The following is a 17,739-nucleotide window of genomic DNA, read 5'->3' as shown; positions in this document are numbered from 1 at the left end:
GAAGCTTAGTAGCGACCTAAACTCTTAGGATATTATAATTCAGCAGCAATTTTAATGAATTCAAACGACAAGAACTACAGCGTATTGTTTCGTTCCTGACTGTTGCCACCGATCTGAAGTGGAAAAAATGCATGTCCTATCGCTTCCCTTCAACTGTTGCTGCAGTGGGCTGGTGGATTCACCATAGTAACGGCCCACGAGCCTCAACGTCTAGGCAGCAGAGGAGAGATAAGAAAAGTGGGAGGAAAAAAGCAGCACTCACACAGGAAATCAGAGGTCAAGACCTCTGGTGCCTAAACTTGTAAATTCAAAAAGATGAATGGGTATTTCCTGCTGGAGGACAACTTTTACCTCCTTTTCTGTGGCTATTTTGGAGATGCTTTTTGTAAAAAATTATTATTTCACATGAGCATACAATCATAATTAGACGAGAGGAGAAACAGAGGAGTTAGTCCACTTCTTTACCCGTTGAGCATCTTTTTTCCCCTATCATAGCGAGTTTTTCCTTTTTACTTGAAGAGTTGACAATAGGAGAACACATTTCGTAGCTACATTCTGGCGAAAAATTAGCCTGCATGTTTTGCATAGCAATTTTCTGTCAATGAGTCAGTTATACAGTTAATCTGTCTAGCTGTTTGCCCAGGGGATCTTCTGCCGGGGCACCCTCTGTCCTAAACTGCAGATGGCTGGCTAACACTTCTGTCAGTTTCCGTTTCTTTAGGACATGCCGTGTAGCATAGCTGCATGGATTTACAATTCCGATGTATGCCTTGGCACCTTGCTATGGGGTTGGCAGAGAAAGTTTTTGTCAGTTTTGAACAGAAAGCATGTATAATTCAATGTGGGGGTTTCCCCCCCCCCCTGTTCCAATTGCTCTATGGTACTAATCTTTTTAAGTCCCTCCAAAGCTTATGGTCTAAAGGCAGACAGAGCATTTACTCCCATCAGGAAGTGTGTTCAGCTTGAAGGATAAAAACTGCTCCAGTCTGAGCCCATGCAGAGGCTCAGCCGTGCATCACAATGCCAATAGTCCTCCCTTCCACATTCTCACAGCTCAATCCATTGCCTCAGAATGTGCTCACACGACAGCTCTGGGGTGTTGTCAAACTCTCGCTGTCAGTGAAACCGCAGCAGCCCCTCCACCAACTCTGAAAGGCCCAGCTGCTCGTCAAGTCCTCACCGAGGCATCTTTTACTCCAACCCGACTGCAGCGTCTCAACGCCGTTCTCAGTCACCAGTTATCTAGAGCCAAGCTGTTTTATAAAAGGGCTGCAGTCCACCCAAAACACATTGCAAATTGACCAAACGTGTCCTGTGACTTTTCTGCAGGCTTAATTTAATGACTTTATTTAAAAGCATATGAAAGAGGTGTTTTCTTAAAACCAGCTGCATTCAAACATTGATTTTAGTCATGTGAGATTAAACTCGCCGCTGCCAAATGGTTGGAATTTTCCTGCGTGAGAGCATGCCAAGTGGAGGTCCGACTTCGGTGTATTACATTGAAGCCACGTTCAGTCCATTTGACTGTTGCGTGGATTGTAAAACACTATAGGAGACCTTAACCTTTGCATACAGCAGGCTGTTTAAAGGGGGTAGCAAACCATTTTTCTACATTTTTTCAAGTTGAAAACATGTTTATTGATCGTTGACCTTGTGATAAATTCAACAAAAGATGAGATATCGCACAGCCACTTCGAGGGAGAAAATCACAAGGTTTTCCCTTGCATGCGGAGGAAGACTCACCTTAAGATGAACCCCATCTGAAATGCCTGCTTGAGATGGGGGCATCAAAGAGACGGTGAGACCCATGTGATGGAGGTGGTCCACATGGGGTCCAGCGTATTAGACCAGTAACAAAGGACGAGGCCGCTCTGGTGGCCGAGCGGAATAAACCGCCGTTCTTGCAATCCGCTCGTCATGCAGCTGGGAGGTTCGTATCCCAGACTCGCCGTAACCGGTCACAGCCAGAACGTCCATGGGGTACGGCATTCATTAGGCCACCCTTACCCGAGGGATAGTGGGTGTAGATCGGTGTAGTGTTCGGGGACTCATCGTTCTCCAGCGACCCCTCTGGCCCATCCGGGCGCCTGCACCCAAGCAACCGAAAGCATTCTCCCTACGTCTCCTTCACGGCCTGAAGGCGATGCAATCCATGCGAGGCTTCAGCGTGTAAAATAGTGAGCGCAGCCGACACGAGTTTGAAGGAAGCTGGTGTTACGACTATCTCCTCCCTGTGGAAACGTGAGCCAGGGGAGTTATTCGACAAGAGTTCCGGCCATATGCCATTGGGTTAATCGGGTGGGATAAGGGGAAAAACTAGAAATAAATTTATTCAAAAAACAAAGGACGAGTAGAAAGGTGACGTGCTGGCGTTAGCCAACTAAACTCTCTGAGTAGACTTGTGAGAAGCTGGGGCGAGGCGTTCTACCTCAGCACTGCCACCCTCAGTCCCCGACCATCACTACCCTCTTGTTCTACACCCCTTTTTTGCACCTTTTCCCAAATACGAGACAGGCTAAAAACAAGTGCTTACTTACTGCAGCGAAAATATGCCTGTGAACATCAGTTCTACTTGGAATGTGGTCCTCTCTGGTAGCTGCCTGACTCCCACACACAACCAACACTGCCACTAATCACCACAGCATAGCCTAGTGAGAGCAGTGCTGTGTGGTGCTACCATCACACTCAGCAGCTTAAAAGAGATCCTAGTGGCTTTGACACAGAAATGACAGGATTATGTCTTGGTGGTACTGGTGTACAGACATAGTGACATACTTGAACACTTGGAACGACAATTGTTGTTGCACTGTCTTATAGCAGAGGTGTAAAAACTGGGTCCAGAAAGTAAATGTCCAAACTGTGTATTTGCTCCAACCATGTTACTAAACCAGCTGGTTTCATTAAGTAGTTTTCCCTACCTAGTTGAGGAGTAGCGTTGGCTAGAATCTGCTGGTGTAGTGCATGATTGGAGCCAAATACATGGTTTGGAGTTTTACTTTCTGGACCTGGTTTTTACACCTCTCTCCTATAGTATTTCTCTAGTTGTACAGGAATATAGTGAGTGTCCACTGTTCTGCCCTGTTTTGCCCTAATGTCTGCACCTTGCCTGTTCTCCGGTCTCTCAGGTTGACGAGGATGTGGCCCTTGACCAAGCTGTGAAGTTCTGCCAGATCCAGTTGGCGACATCTGCGCAAAGACAGGTAACAAGACAAAAAGTCAACACGCTTGCCGTCTCTTTCTTTGCTATCGGTGCCTTTACACTTTACTTAACTACACATGCAAGTGTGCCCGCGTAGTGGCATGATCGATTGCACACCACAGCGTTGCACTGCAGTGTAGTGCAAAAATAAATCTAAAGGTCCCCCGCAAGTTTCCATTCTACGCTTGTTGAGGAGGGGTTTAATGGAGTGCCAGCAGTTGAGCAGCAGATGGCAAAATTGACCCCATATTACCCCAGATAGCCTTGTCTGTTTCTTCATCTGACCAGAAAAGGCTCCCACAGCCAGGCCTTCCCTCCCATAGAGCTCGGCTCTGAGACAAAGCCATTCAAAGGACGTGTGGTTTGTGTAGGTGGAAATGACCCACGGAGGAAACTGAACTTCAGTTTTGGGTCTCGTGGGCGCGATCGGCAACAGGAGCGCTTGTTCAAGCTTTACCGTTACATTATTTCTGTTATATTTACTCAGCCTTTTGTCCAAACTGAGGAAGCAGTGATATTCATTCTTTCTAGAAAAGGAATAACTGCTAGGTTGTTGTTGATTGCAATAGCTGAAAGTTTAAAAAGGATAGCTTTTCTTTTCTTTTTCTTTTTTCTTCTTTTTTTAGTATTTTTACTCAGATGGACTGGCGGCCTGTCCAGGGTGTCTCCCCGCCTGCTGCCCAGTGACTGCTGGGATAGGCTCCAGCATCCCGCGACCCCAATTTGGATATGCGGCTTGGATAATGGAATGGAATTTTTAGTATTTTTAATTTTCTTTGTGCTGAATTTCTATTGCCTGGACTGGTTTCAACTGGGATTATGGACAGAATGTCCATTGCTGCATAACACAGAGAAAGGCAGTGTCAGTATTGTCACTGGCAGTCCAGATAGCAATTTGAGAACAACGAACTCATGGCGAAGTTGTATAAATATCCATGTAGCTGACAGTTATTTAAAGGTTTACTGCATCTTTGTTTGGAGCCGTTTCTGAAGGGCTTGTCTGTAATGTTTGCCAGGTGGTTTCCTGTCGTCATGCTCCAGTTTGCCTTATTTGGGTGCCATTTGCACAAGAGATCTATAGCATGTCTCCATTGGTAGCAAAAGCTCAGGGGAACTACTTGGCGTGGTCAGAAAGTACTGTCAAATTATTCTTGCTGGGGTTTTTTTTTTTTAGCTTGATTGATGTACTTAATGGGGGAGGTCTGCCACAAAGAAAAATGCTGTCACCTCCAGAAAGTTTGGACAGTAAGAAGTCTGGAAGTCAATTTGGAATTCTTACCTGTAAATTTGACTTAACCGGGACTAAAATGAGCCAAACTGACCCAATGAGGTCAACCCTTCTTTTTTTTTTCTTTTTTTTTTTTTGGAGGGGGGGGGGGGATTTCACCCCCTTTTTTCCCCAATTGTATCCGGCCAATTACCCCACTCTCCGAGCTGTCCCGATCTCTGCTCCCCTCTGCCGATCCGGAGAGGGCTGCAGACTACCACGTGACTCATCCGATACATGTGGAGTCACCAGCCACTTCTTTTCACCTGATAGTGAGGAGTTTCACCAAGGGGACGTAGTGCGTGGGAGGATCACGCTATTCCCCCTCCCCCCCGAACAGGCGCCTCAACTGATCAGAGGAGGTACTAATGCAGCGACCAGGAAACATACCCACATCTGGCTTCCCACCCGCAGACACGGCCAATTGTGTCTGTAGGGACACCAAACACGAGGATTTGAACTGGCGATCCCCGTGCTGGTAGGCAACGGAATAGACCACTACGCTACCCCGACACCTGAGGTCAATCCTTTGTATGTGGTATTCCAAATATTAATACAGACTCTTGCATATGTTGTACTTAATTAGATGCTGCCCTTTAACTCGGAATACTATTCATACAATGACATAAGCTACTATTCTATCATCAATAGGGGATGTGACCATGGTGGTATGGTTCCATTCCATTATCCAAGCTGCGGTTCATTCACCGCCCTGACACGGCGCTCGGGCCGGGCGGCTGCAAGGCGATATGCCAGCGGTTATAATCCAGCCGGGCATGCTGTGATGCAACGTGGCCTCGACTAACAGCTACAGTCTGTACCTCTGCTACACAGCTCACTGGTGCAACTCCCTGTGAGATGCTGTCGTGCGACTTGAACTTGTAAACATCCACAATAACTGGGCCTGTCAAGGCACGTCCAAATTGCTATTTTTGAGATAATAAGGTTTTAGTGTTGCCCATACCTATGTAATTAATTAGGCACGGGGTATCAGAAATTTTAAAAAAAAATTTTGCAAAAGACCAGCAAGGGTGAACAATATCTGGTGGTCTGCAACTGCAATAACACAAGTCAATGAAGGTATTGTCCATCCATCCATCCATTATCCAAGCCGCTTACCCTACTCAGGGTGGTGGGATGCTGGAGCCTATCCCAGCAGTAATTGGGCGGCAGGAGGGGAGACGCCCTGGACAGGCCGTTAGTCCATCCCAGGGCTGACACACACACACACATTCACACCTAGGGACAATTTAGTATGGCCGATTCACCTGACCTACATGACTTTGGACTGTGGGAGGAAACCGGAGCACCCGGAGGGAACACACGCAGACACGGGGAGAACATGCAAACTCCACACAGAGGACAACCTGGGACGACCCCCCAAGGTTGGACAACTCCGGGGTTCGAACCCAGGACCTTCTTGCTGTGAGGCGACCGTGCTAACCACTGCGTCACCGTGCCGCCAGCGGTATTGTTATCTGTTGTAAAATATGCTAAATAGAGTAGCAGGGTAATTCCCAGTCAAGTCTTCCCTGTTACTACCTACCAGTGCTGAAAATAGCCGAGTCAAGGTGTGAATCCTGTTGTTGTCTATGGCTTCACTCAGTACTTGCCAAACTTGTTATGGGTTGCAGCTGATCATCGGTGTGGGCATTTTTTCTTTTTCTTTTTGTACATGAAAGACAACCCACATGTGCTCGCAAGGGAATATGTCAAGTGTCTGAATCCACCGAACAAGGAAACATCTGACTGCACTGAAGAAAACCCCACTCTGACCAGTAATCGTGATCCCAGGGTGTTCTCTTTACCACCCTATTGTCCGTGTAGTCCTCTGCCTCATCTGTAGGAGTTTCTGACAACCACCCCAACCCGCCCTGACACACACACACACACACACACACACACAGAGCCGTGGAGGGTCTCTGCCCACGGCCTGTTGTCACGGTGATGTTGCCTCAACCTCATGTTAGTGAAAATTCGCTATGAGCAAAATTAACCTCATTTTTTTCCATTCCCTTTTCTGCTTTTATTATTTGTATTCTAATGCTCTTTTTAATATCAATTCTGATTTATATATACATTTCATTTATGCATATATATTTTTTTTTAAATGTTTCCTCTCAGCAAAAGAATCCCAGTATAGATGAAAGACCTACCCAGATTATGTCTGGATGTTTGTTTGTTTGTTTGTTTGTTCGTTCGTTCTAAGATTCTTGGATTTACTTGTAAATGTACCTACAACAACTGAATAGGTAGGTCAGAAATTAGTTTCATCCATCCGTTATCCAAACCGCTCATCCTTACTCAGGGTCGCGGGGGATGCTGGAGCCTATCCCAGTGGTCACTGGGCAGCAGGCGGGGAGACGCCCTGGGCAGGCCGCCAGTCCGTCACAGGAAATGAGTTTTAAGTTTTCTTTTATTTTTTAGACTTTGACAGGACATTTGCATCGTTGGTCCGCCAGGTGAAAGTGGGGGTCGTGGTCGCTTGGAAAAACTGGACTCTAATCCGTCTTGAGCGTACTCGGATGTGTTTGAATAGCGGTCGGGAGCCTTAGCCTGACACGCTCCAGATGCATTTTCTAACCGAGCTGACAATATATTTCCCTTTGTAAATTAGGTCACCGGTGTCTGTTTGCAGAATATAAATTGCTCGCATGTGGTTGTTTGTGTTCTGTTATCCGTGATAGCCAAAAGAATTACACGTCTCCATAAAGAGGGTTTTGCTGTCTATCACATTTATGCTTTTGTGTGATATTCCGCCCCCTTTTGTTCTGGGTTTCGCGTCGAGCGTCACTTTGAAATAGGATATGGGAGTCAGTCACCCCGGAGTTTTCCGAGATGGGGAAGAGTCTTTGCCTGTGCTTGAAAAACGCAATAAACCACCTCACCCGGACTTACTCACCCCTTCAAATGTTGACAAGCAATCTTGGCGTAACTGTAGACGGCGCTCCACCTCAAAATCAGCAGTTGTTTTCTCTTGTTTTCGCTAGCCCTCCGTCCCCCCTCTTGCGGTTTTTGTTTCTCATTGGAGTCATTCTGTGACTCATCAGACTCCGCTGATACAAATCCTGTTTTCCTTTCTTCGATTTGTTTGTTTTTGTCCTCCCTGTTCAAGACATGGTGTGGTAGAGCTTCCTCAAAGGACTGTGGGAGTCATTTCACTGGGACGCCCCCATGTCGCTCGCTGTATAGGTGGGCTAAGCCATGGAGGAAAATGGAGCTTTACTTATGGAAGAACATGGCGGGTGAGCTTCACAGAGGAGCTCTACTGACAGTCTTCGTTAGGGAGGCAATTTAATTAAAATGTTTGGTTGGCCTGTCCTCCTCTATTGTGTTTGGGGGTAAATGACCAAAACCATAGATCGAAAGCAGAGATAAGCTGATTTGAAGCCCCATCTCAGTAATTGCAGAGCTCTGCTGTTTGGTTCAGATGCTCGGACCTCAGTTTCCCCCACACAGTAAATGCTTTGGGGAACCTTCTGACTGCATGGACTCTGCTGCGCTGTGCTCAGGTACAGCGTCTCCTGGTGCACGGGGCCTACCTCACTCATAAACCTATCTGTCGGTGATGTTTAATGTATGAGAAATGAATCATCAGTGCTGGGTCAGCCTCCTTGTTAAGCGTGTGCATGCCGGTGGCTGGTGGGCAGGGGGATGGTTGCTGTCATAGGTTTGGGACGGCCGTGCTACATATTTTGAGTGTCTGTAATGTGCTGTGCTGTGCTGTGCGGTGCGTGGGTCCCTTGGGGAGCTTGATCATACGCAGCTCAGAATGAGAGCATGATTTAACTTGAAATCCCAACAGTGGGAGCCTGAGAAGAAGAAAAAATGGCAAGAGATCTTTGCAATGCCCGATTATCTGATGATAACGTATTTGTTGAAACCTACTCGTCAGCTTGAACATGCCGGTAGTAGACTTTAGCTTACAGTATGGGTCTGTGGGCCCTTTTAAAACATTAGCAAAACTGTTACACACTCGCTTTAACGTTTGATTTTGCCGCCGTCGCTGGGTAGAGCACCCTATCCTTGTATGTGTAGGGCCATATGTAGTAATGCCATTTGCACTTGCTCCGAGATGTGTCTGGGTTAGTCTGCTTAGTGATATTAGCAGTATAAACCTACCATCAGTATGCTGCTGACCAACAGATACTGGATTTACTTCTTATTTGGCGCTGCGTCTTCTACGATCGGCCACTTTTCCTACGTGTACTATAACTAAAAGAAGGCTGGTTAAATAGTCCTCCGTTGTAAAAGGAAAAGCTGTGGAGAAAATGTATTCATTTCCTTTGACTCTGTTCTTCTGTGTTGCTATGACAGCGGCTGTGGCTGTCGGCTGTTGTTGTCACAGGTTGTTTGTGCAGCTTTTGTGCTTTGGAGTGGTCCTCAAAAGACACCCAGGAAAGTGACATAGAGGGATGCGGTGCAGTCCGGAGTTTTAGTCCCCAGCCGGCATCTGGCACACAAGCCTGTGGTCACTTGGGGGGTGCACAGGCACATTGACAGACTAATATTGGTGATGGCATATTGTGTGAAAAGTGCAGTGTTATCGACTGCGACTCATCCCGTTCCTGTGGCTCCGATCCCTGCGAATGACTCAGCCACCACCGGGGAGGAGAATGTGCACTTCTCAGCGTTCTACCTGTGCGGGGCATAGGCTCATACTGCAGATGGATACCAAAGGGTAGGCGCACCTCTTCACTACCACTGCTCTTTCTTTGTCTCCCCAGTCTGCCGGCGATGCTCCGACCACTCCTAAATACACCAAGGAGCACCGTGACGTATTTTTTCCCGCCTCGCTGCCAACGCCAGTCCTGCTCAGCCACTCCGCCTGCCACCCCCTGTCCACTCAGGACAGCCAGGTCAAAGCCGTTTACGAGCCCCTGGGGAAGCTGTCCAGACCGCCACCTACAGGCCTCCACGACCAGCCACCGCATAGGAGAGCCGTCGGCCACGCTGCTGCAGCCATGGCCTTTCTGCCCCATACAGGTACAGGAACTCCCTCTCCCAACGTCTTATAACCTCTCCAGCGACAGAGGTCAGTCTGTGGTTTACTGTGATTTATGTACAAACAAAATGTCTCCGTAAAGTATTGCACTTTGGCTGTATTTTGAAATTTCAAGAGAACAGATGCTATTTTTGTCAGCTGAAATTTCAGGCTGAATTATAACTTACTTACATCTGTTGGGGCGTCCAGGTAGCGTAGAGGTCTATTCCGTTGCCTACCAACACAGGGATCGCTGGTTCGAATCCCCGTGTTACCTCCGGCTTGGTCGGCGTCCCTCCAGACACAATTGGCCGTGTCTGCGGTGGGAAGCTGGATGTGGGTATGGTCGCTGCACTAGCGCCTCCTCTGGTCGGTTGGGGCGCCTGTTCGGGAGGGAGGGGGAACTGGGGGGGAATAGCGTGGTCCTCCCACGCGCTACGTCCCCATGGTGAAACTCCTCACTGTCAGGTGAAACGAGGCGGCTGGTGACTCCACATGTATCAGAAGAGGTATGTGGCAGTCTGCAGCCCTCCCCAGATCGGCAGAGGGGGGTGGAGCAGAGACCGGGACGGCTTGGAAGAGTGAGGTAATTGGCCAAGTATAGTTGGGGAGGAAAAGAGAGGAAAAACCAAACTAAAAGAAAAAAGGCATTCTTCTTACCTTTTGTGAAACATACACAATGAAAGTGTGTTTGACGCAATCTCAAGGCAACTGATTTTCTTGCCCCGTTTGTTATTTGAAATGACCAGCAGGGGGCACAATTGGCCTTTAAAAACCAAATTACATAATTTCCAGATCCTGACCTGGTTTATTTTTTAAAAAAAAATTTCCTTTTGGTTTTGTTAGCCCCCACCCAATTAAAAGTTTGAGAATGCTGTCTAGTTAATATTGGAAATGTCTGTTTTTATCTCTCCGTGAACTCCAAGAGGGAGTTGAAATCATCATGTTTTGATACACTTGATGAATATTCCATTGTTGAAGAAACATTTGCATTTCATCTGATATTCATCTTCTAAAGCTGTAAAGCCAGTGTTATCAGGCATGACTCATTGTTCCTATGGCACTGACGGAGTGTCAGCAACATGGGGGGGGGGGTGTTTTGAATGATCACCCCCTCAGCTCTCTATCGCACCGACTCTCAATTCATCCTGTGTCACATGATCTCTGTGGACACTTGTTGGACCTCACCTAGTCAGCTGGTCCATTTTAGCATGTTTTCCCCTGATTCCTCTTGTCTGTCCCACTTTCAAGGGATCAGTCTCGTTACAGAGACGCTTCGGCGCCTTAAAATCCTCGTAATCAGCTCGCTGAGTGTCCGGCCTCCGGTTTGAAGGGTTGATCAGAACATAAAAACGTGAAAAGTTGAGAAAAACTACTCATCTGACCATTGTCTGTGTGTTAGTTTTATCAGTTGCTCAGCGGGGTTTCATAAGAAAGGTAGAAAACCCCCGACATGCTCTCCACACGCTCACAGTCACCGTGATGTACCAGGCAGCGTACTCGCCAGAACGGTCTCCTAGGCAACGTGAGAGAGAGAAAATTATCCTATTTGTTAGCAGTGGTGTTGGTTATCCACTTGTGTCTTTCCATCCTAACCTAATTATTTTTTTTTTCTTCCTCCGAGGGTTTCGGCGATTGTGAGTGCCAGAGTTTGTTCCGGGGCTCGTTCCAGGTTCAGCGCCGGTGGTTAGAAGAGTTTAATGGTGGCTCTAACTTTGACGGTTTTATGGTGATGTGTGGAAAGTTATGGTGGGGGTTCGAGCTGGGCAGAAAAACCAGATGTTGAATTTTTATTGTATTGGTTATTTATCTAATTTTGTCCCCCCTTCGGGATGAATCTTGGTGTGTGCTGCTGTAGTGATTTGATTCGGTGCAGTCTCATCTGATGGACTTGGGACTTTTCTAACATGTGAGGGTGATTCAGCTGTTCAAGGCCACCGCGCATAACTGAATGTGAAGGAGACTGGAACCAGCAATACCGTCACTGTTGTTTACTCTTGAAGTGAGAAGATGGCTTTGACCAGAGCTGAGTCAACATAAAATTTCTGTAATTTTATTGTTAAACGGTCTAGTTAGATTGTTTATTGCAGTAAAACGATGCAATTCGACAAATGTAGGGGTGCAATCAGCACAGTTGGATGTTCTGAGTGCTGCTTTTAGTAAAAGGACAAGTCCCTGTGGTATTAGCGAGGAGCTATTATGCAAATCGTAGTCCTGAGGGGACCATATCCACAACGTTGTTAAGTGATCATCACAGTGATGTGTGTGTTTATGACTGCATTTTGTGTATACAGAGGAGAGAGAGGTGCCGGTGGAGGGTCGGTCCTACCATCAGCAGGAGTCTCACCTTTGCCAACAGATGAAACTGACAACTGTATCCTCAGGTCAGGAAACAGCAGCAGGCTGGTACCAGGAAGAACCTGCCACATGTAGCACCACACAACCTTGCCCAGGTGAGATCCTCAGGATTAGGTCTTCTGTGGGGCAGGGTTAGCAGATGGGAGTACGGGGCTATTTCAGCTTCTCAGTTACTGGCATGTTGTGACTCAGTGTCCAGGGGCAGATATCACTTACTAACCTCCAGGTTTTGGGTAACACCCATGGACTTCATTCATAATACAAACAGTAATGCAGCAACAGTTGTGTTTTATTAGGCAGAAAAATCAGCAGGCTGGACTTTGAAGCCAAGTGAATAGTAGACTTGATGCACTCGTCCCCTGTCACTTGTCTCCCATCAGATCAGCAGCAGTACTCTAGCAGCGAGCAGTCGAAGCTCCCAGACCCCAGCCGCGTCCGCTCCCGTATCCCCCCCAACATGCCAAAGCTCTTCATTCCTTCAACCGTTACAAAGTTCCCCCCAGAGATCACAGTGACGCCCCCCACGCCCACACTACTCTCCCCCAAAGGCAGCATCTCAGAGGAGACCAAGCAGAGACTCAAGGTATTCTAACTGCCGCCGCATGCCATTCTCTGTCCCTCTCTCACACACCTTTTTCTTTTTCTGCTTGGTATCTGATTAAAGAATGTGTGTGCGCATGTAAGCGTACAAGGCCTCCATCCTCCCAAGTGCCTTGGGACTCACTAACTCCCCCCCTGCTGTCTCTGTGTTACAGAATGTCATTCTGTCCTCCCAGTCTGCAGCCACAGTCAAGAAGGACACTCTGAGCCAGCCAGCCTTGGAGGTGCAGGAGACCTCCAGCCAGGAGTCCTCGCTGGAGAGCGAGTCGGAGGAGGAGGACGATTACATGGACATCTGAACCTCGGACCGGCTTTCGAAGCACTGCAAAATTGTAACAATGCCGGTCTGGCTCCTTCAAGCGCGGCCGGACTTCGCCAAACCTCTGTGCCCTGTCTTGGAATGAATGGGATGGTACATGTTGTCGCAGCTGCTATGTATATTGACGCCATTGTGCATTTAGTAATGCTAATGAAAAAAACTGAGAAATGCTGTACTGTCATGTCACCGTTTTACCCTCGATGTCAGCGGTGATAGCGGCTGATAGGCCAGTCCCATAGTTCCACAGCATGTCTGCGTTGTGCCATCTTTGCTTACCAGTCGTCAGCTAATAAAGCGTTCCTTGTATGTTCTCGGTGGTATTGGGAAGCACTAAAACACTGTTCACTGGATGGTGTAGTCTGAGATCTGCTGTGCAGATTCCTGGCTCGCAAGGCCATCCAGTTGTTGGCTTGTGTATATTTTATTATGTTCTGTGCTATTTGTCTCTCCTAAGATGCAGCTAAATCCTTCCGGTGAACTCCTCGTCCCTGACCCGAGGTGCTTCATTCTGGGCTTGTGCTCGGCAGCACGTACCCCATGCGCTACTCCACTTTCAGCCCCTCCGACCACCTGCGTAGGCATGAGAATTGAAACTGCAAGGAGCTTGCATTTACCCGTCGCATATTTCAATGGACACCGAGCTGAAATGAGGACAATCTTCTTGCGTGTGGGGGGGGCTCACCTGTGGGGGGCAGATGTGCCGCACGGCCCCGTAACCTGTAGCAGACTGGATATGTTTACACTTTACATGTGGGATGTCACGTTATTGTGCGCTATTTTTGTACTCACTATATTTTTAATCTGATATCGTGTCCTATATACTTGGCTCTTTTGTGCATTTGTAGCGAAAAGGAACAACCCTTACCAGGAGGAGGTCCTGTCACCAGCATCGCTCTGAATGGTATGGAGAGGGAGTTTGTAATTTCTAGAAATTAGTTTTTGTACATATCATAATCCAAAATATTTTTAATGACTGCTTTAATGTTTTTTGGGTATTAAAGAAAATGGAGACGTGTGTGTGTGTGTGTGTGTGTGTGTGTGAGAGAGAGAGAGAGAGAGAGAGAGAGAGAGAGAGAGAGAGAGAGAGAGAGAGAGATAGACAGGACATAAAGAGGTCACTTCAATTCCATTCAACTCAGGAAACTGTTGACAGGACTTAATTACGAGACACACTGGTATAATCATAGTTTTCATATTTCCTGACTTAAATTGAATTCAAGTGCAGGTTGGGGAATACCTTACAGTACCAAGGTCTCGTTGCCTACCAACACCGGGATCCGGTTCGAATCCCCGTGTTGCCTCCAGCTTGGTCGGGCGTCCCTACGGACACAGTTGGCCGCGTCTGCGGGTGGGAAACCGGATGTGGGTGTGTGTCCTGGTTGCACTAGCGCCTCCTCTGGTCGGTTGGGGCGCCTGTTCGGGGGGGGGGGACTGGAATCAGAATCAGAATACTGTATTTATCGCCGGGGTGGGGGGGGGGGTAAAACTGGGGAGAATAGCGTGAAAATTCAACTTGATTGATGATTGATCCTCCCACGCGCTACACCCCCCCCCCTGGTGAAACTCCTCACTGTCAGGTGAGAAGAAGCGGCTGGCGACTCCACGTGCATCCGGAGGAGGCGTGTGGTAGTCTGCAGCCCTCCCCGGATCGTCAGAGGGGGGGGGGGGGTGGCGCAGCAACCAGGCAACTTGGAAGAGTGGGGTAATTGGATGGGTACAGTTGGGGAGAAAAGGGGAGAGGGGTCCAAAACAAATAAATAAAAACGATACAAATGTCTTTCCAATGGATACATTTTGGTAAATTTGTCCAGTTCTGTCTTAACTCAGCAGACTATAGAATGTGTTTTTTTAACGTGTCTGTGTGGAAATATGTACCGCTTTGTGTTTCCCTGAAAGCTGTCCCAACATGACTTTTTAAAGAGGACGTCTTGAACTGTTAAGCCACGTCACCACTGACAAATCCTTCGAGAGGCTTTCTCTGTAAGATACTTTTCTATTTGATTGTCGAGCTTTTCCGGGGGAATGTAACGCGGGGGGAGGAGAGGGGGGGCTGAATTTGAGGCACGCGTTTTGCTCCACGCCCCAGACTCAGGCCGGTCGAGCAGAATTTGTTCCCTACATTTGGACTGAATGCATTTAATGTTCCGCAGACCAAAAATCTATCCGAGAGACGCGAAGCCTGTTGTTTTGTGCCACCTTTTTAGTAAAGTGCATTAAAAAGTTACCCCGCAAGGGTCCTTCCCGTGTATTCACCTAAACCACTACTGCCCTCGTTTTATTCTTGGCCAGTTGTTCCAACTCCCAGGGTGGGGGGTGGGGGGGGACGTTAACCGGTCCAACCTGCTCCCACGTCGTCCAGCAGGGACGGAGATGAGACGAGTGACTGTTGGTCAGCAGATGTCTCTCAGTGACAGAAACCAGGCCAGTATTCAGGCTGGCAGTCGGTGCTGCAACAGACTTTCCCTGTGTTCATTTTCCTTTCAAATTCACTTTTATTTCCACGTCCAAAACAACGGTCAGTCATCTCCCCCCCTCCCCCTTCTGCACCTTGTACATCGGGGGGGGGGGGATTATTGGCAAAACCAACGTCGTTTGTCTCGCAGTATGTCCAAAAATGTAAAGTCCAGATCTAAGGAACTGTCATTTAATGCCTTCAGGAAGTTTTCGACTCCCTTGACTTTTTATGCATTTTGTGATGTCGTTTCAACTCTCAAATAAATAAACTCTTTCTTGGACCTCGTGGTGGTTTGTGCTCCTGCGCGCGCCGTGGCGTCTTTATGGAGGCGGGTGCGGAGTCATTCCGGCTCGGTCCCGTCCAGTCGAGTGGCCGCAGGTGAGCTTCGGTTAGTTTGTCGAGACGTCTGAAGGCCGTCCAGAAGAACCTCCACTGAAGTTGTTCATACATGTATTTCTAGTGTTTCCCCTTTACCCCACCCGATTAACCCAAGTGGCATACGGCCGGAACTCTTGTCGAGTAACTCCCCTGGCTCACGTTTCCACAGGAAGGAGATAGTCGTAACACCAGCTTCCTTCAAACTCGTGTCGGCTGCTCTCGCTAGTTTACCCGCTGAAGCCTCCTCGCGTGGATTGCATCACCTTCAGGCCGGGTAGGGAGCATGCTTACGGTTGATTGGCTGCAAGCGCCCGGCTGGACCAGAGGGGTCGCTGGAGAACGACGAGTCTCCGAACCCTACACCGATCTACGCCCGCTATCCCTCGGGTAAGGGTGGCCTAATGAACGCCTTACCCCGTGGACGCTCTGGCCGTGACCGGTTACGGCGAGGCCGGGATACGAACCTCCCAGCCACACGACGAGCGGACTGCAAGAACGGCGGTTTATTCCGCTCGGCCGTCAGAGCGGCACCTCCACTGAATTCGGTAGGCCACTGCAGACCTAGGGTGTTGTTTTGTAAATTTGTGTACTTGAGTGACAAGAAAATCAGAATTTGGGGCGTCCGGGTAGTGTAGCGGTCTATTTCATTGCCTACCAACACGGGGATCGCCGGTTCGAATCCCCGCGTTGCCTCCGGCTTGGTCGGGTGTCCCTACAGACACAATTAGCCGTGTCTGCGGGTGGGAAGCCGGATGTGGGTATGTATCCTGGTCGCTGCACTAGCGCCTCCTCTGGTCGTTCAGGCCTTTTAAGGCCTTAACATATAACATGTGAGGTGAGGCAGATAAATATTGTAACGTGCATGGATAAGTAGACACGTTGGTCCTTGACTAACGGGTCGGACCCTTTAGTCGACTGGTTAACGGTGTCACTTGCGGAGCGGGAGACACGGGTTCGCTTCCCGGCTGTGGCGGTCCCGGACTGCCCCCCCCCCCCGAATTCGCTACATTGGTGTCAGAAGTGGAACGGTGCGACCGTGAGGTCATCGGAAGCGCGTGCGCCCAGAGGCGTGAGGGAGCTGATATGCTGAAGCGCGGGGGCGCGCTTCCCGAAGGAGGGGGGGGTAGTGTAACGTGCATGGATAAGTAGACAAGTTGGTCCTTAACGACTGGTTAACGTTGTCGCTTGCGGAGAGGGAGACACGGGTTCGCGTCCCGGCTGTGGCGACGGCCTCCTAGCCTGCCCCCCGAATTCGCTCCAACATTGTTTTCCTGATGTGCCCAAATCCAAGACGTTAATGCCATTAATTATTGCGTGCTTGAAATCACAAGAGACAACATCCTACATAGTCCAGTAAACACCTAACTTGACATCATGCATTGTTTATTCCACAGATTCATACGATTTTAGTATAAGTGTGTGTCCTGATGGGTGGCGCGGTGGTTAGCGCGGTCGCCTCACAGCAAGAAGGTTCTGTGTTCGAGCCCCGGGGTTGTCCATCCTTGGGGGGTCGTCCTCTGTGTAGAGTTTGCATGTTCTCCCCGTGTCTGCGTGGGTTTCCTCCCACAGTCCAAAGACATGTAGGTCAGGTGAATCAGCCGTACTGAATTGCCCCTAGGTATGAATGTGTGTGTATGTCGGCCCTGTGATGGCCTGGCAGCCTGTCCAGGGTGTCTCCCCGCCTGCCGCCCAATGACTGCTGGGATAGGCTCCAGCATCCCCACGACCCTGAGAGCAGGATAAACGGTTTGGATAATGGATGGATGGGTGTGTGTCCTGATTTCGCTGAAGTGGATTTTCAGCTTGCTAAGCTGTTTGTAGGAACACATGATGATGAAAAAGGCATATGAAAATTTGCTTTATTGTTGGAAGTTGGTCCCAAATAAAAGGTGTCCGGTGAGGTTTGGGTTGTTGGGGACCCCCAACGTAAACAGGAGTAAGCTGATCTCTGAACATCGGTCACTAAAATATCCACGTATAGTCTTTGTGAATTTGGGCCAGGTACAGGGGGGTTTTGACTGTACCTATTGAATTTACCTGTTGAATTTAGCATCGCTATGCATGTGTCTGTTAGCCACCAAGACTTTAGCATTGCCCAGCCTGGCATGTAACAGTGTAGCCGACAGTCAGCCAACAGGCGTACATCTAAGTTCTCTTCTCCCTCACTGGCCGTGCAAAT

At 48.5% G+C, this 17,739-nt stretch overlaps 1 protein-coding gene across 1 annotated transcript in view; it reads left to right on the top strand.

Annotated features, from left to right (window-relative positions):
• cabin1 (calcineurin binding protein 1) overlaps positions 1-13,022 on the top strand; it is a 67,051-nt gene extending 54,029 nt beyond the window's left edge. Inside the window, exons 35-39 of the mRNA XM_056276047.1 lie at positions 3,126-3,200; positions 9,194-9,452; positions 11,745-11,903; positions 12,189-12,391; positions 12,564-13,022. Coding sequence (XP_056132022.1) covers positions 3,126-3,200; positions 9,194-9,452; positions 11,745-11,903; positions 12,189-12,391; positions 12,564-12,707 — 840 coding nt within the window. The 3' untranslated portion in view covers positions 12,708-13,022. The remainder of the gene's footprint in view (positions 1-3,125; positions 3,201-9,193; positions 9,453-11,744; positions 11,904-12,188; positions 12,392-12,563) is intronic.
• Positions 13,023-17,739: the final 4,717 nt, after the last annotated feature.

Source organism: Lampris incognitus, chromosome 1 (assembly GCF_029633865.1).
Source record: "Lampris incognitus isolate fLamInc1 chromosome 1, fLamInc1.hap2, whole genome shotgun sequence".
NCBI classification, from domain to species: domain Eukaryota; kingdom Metazoa; phylum Chordata; class Actinopteri; order Lampriformes; family Lampridae; genus Lampris; species Lampris incognitus.
Note: the sequence above shows the minus strand (reverse complement) of the source record. Positions and strands in the feature narration are given on the sequence as shown.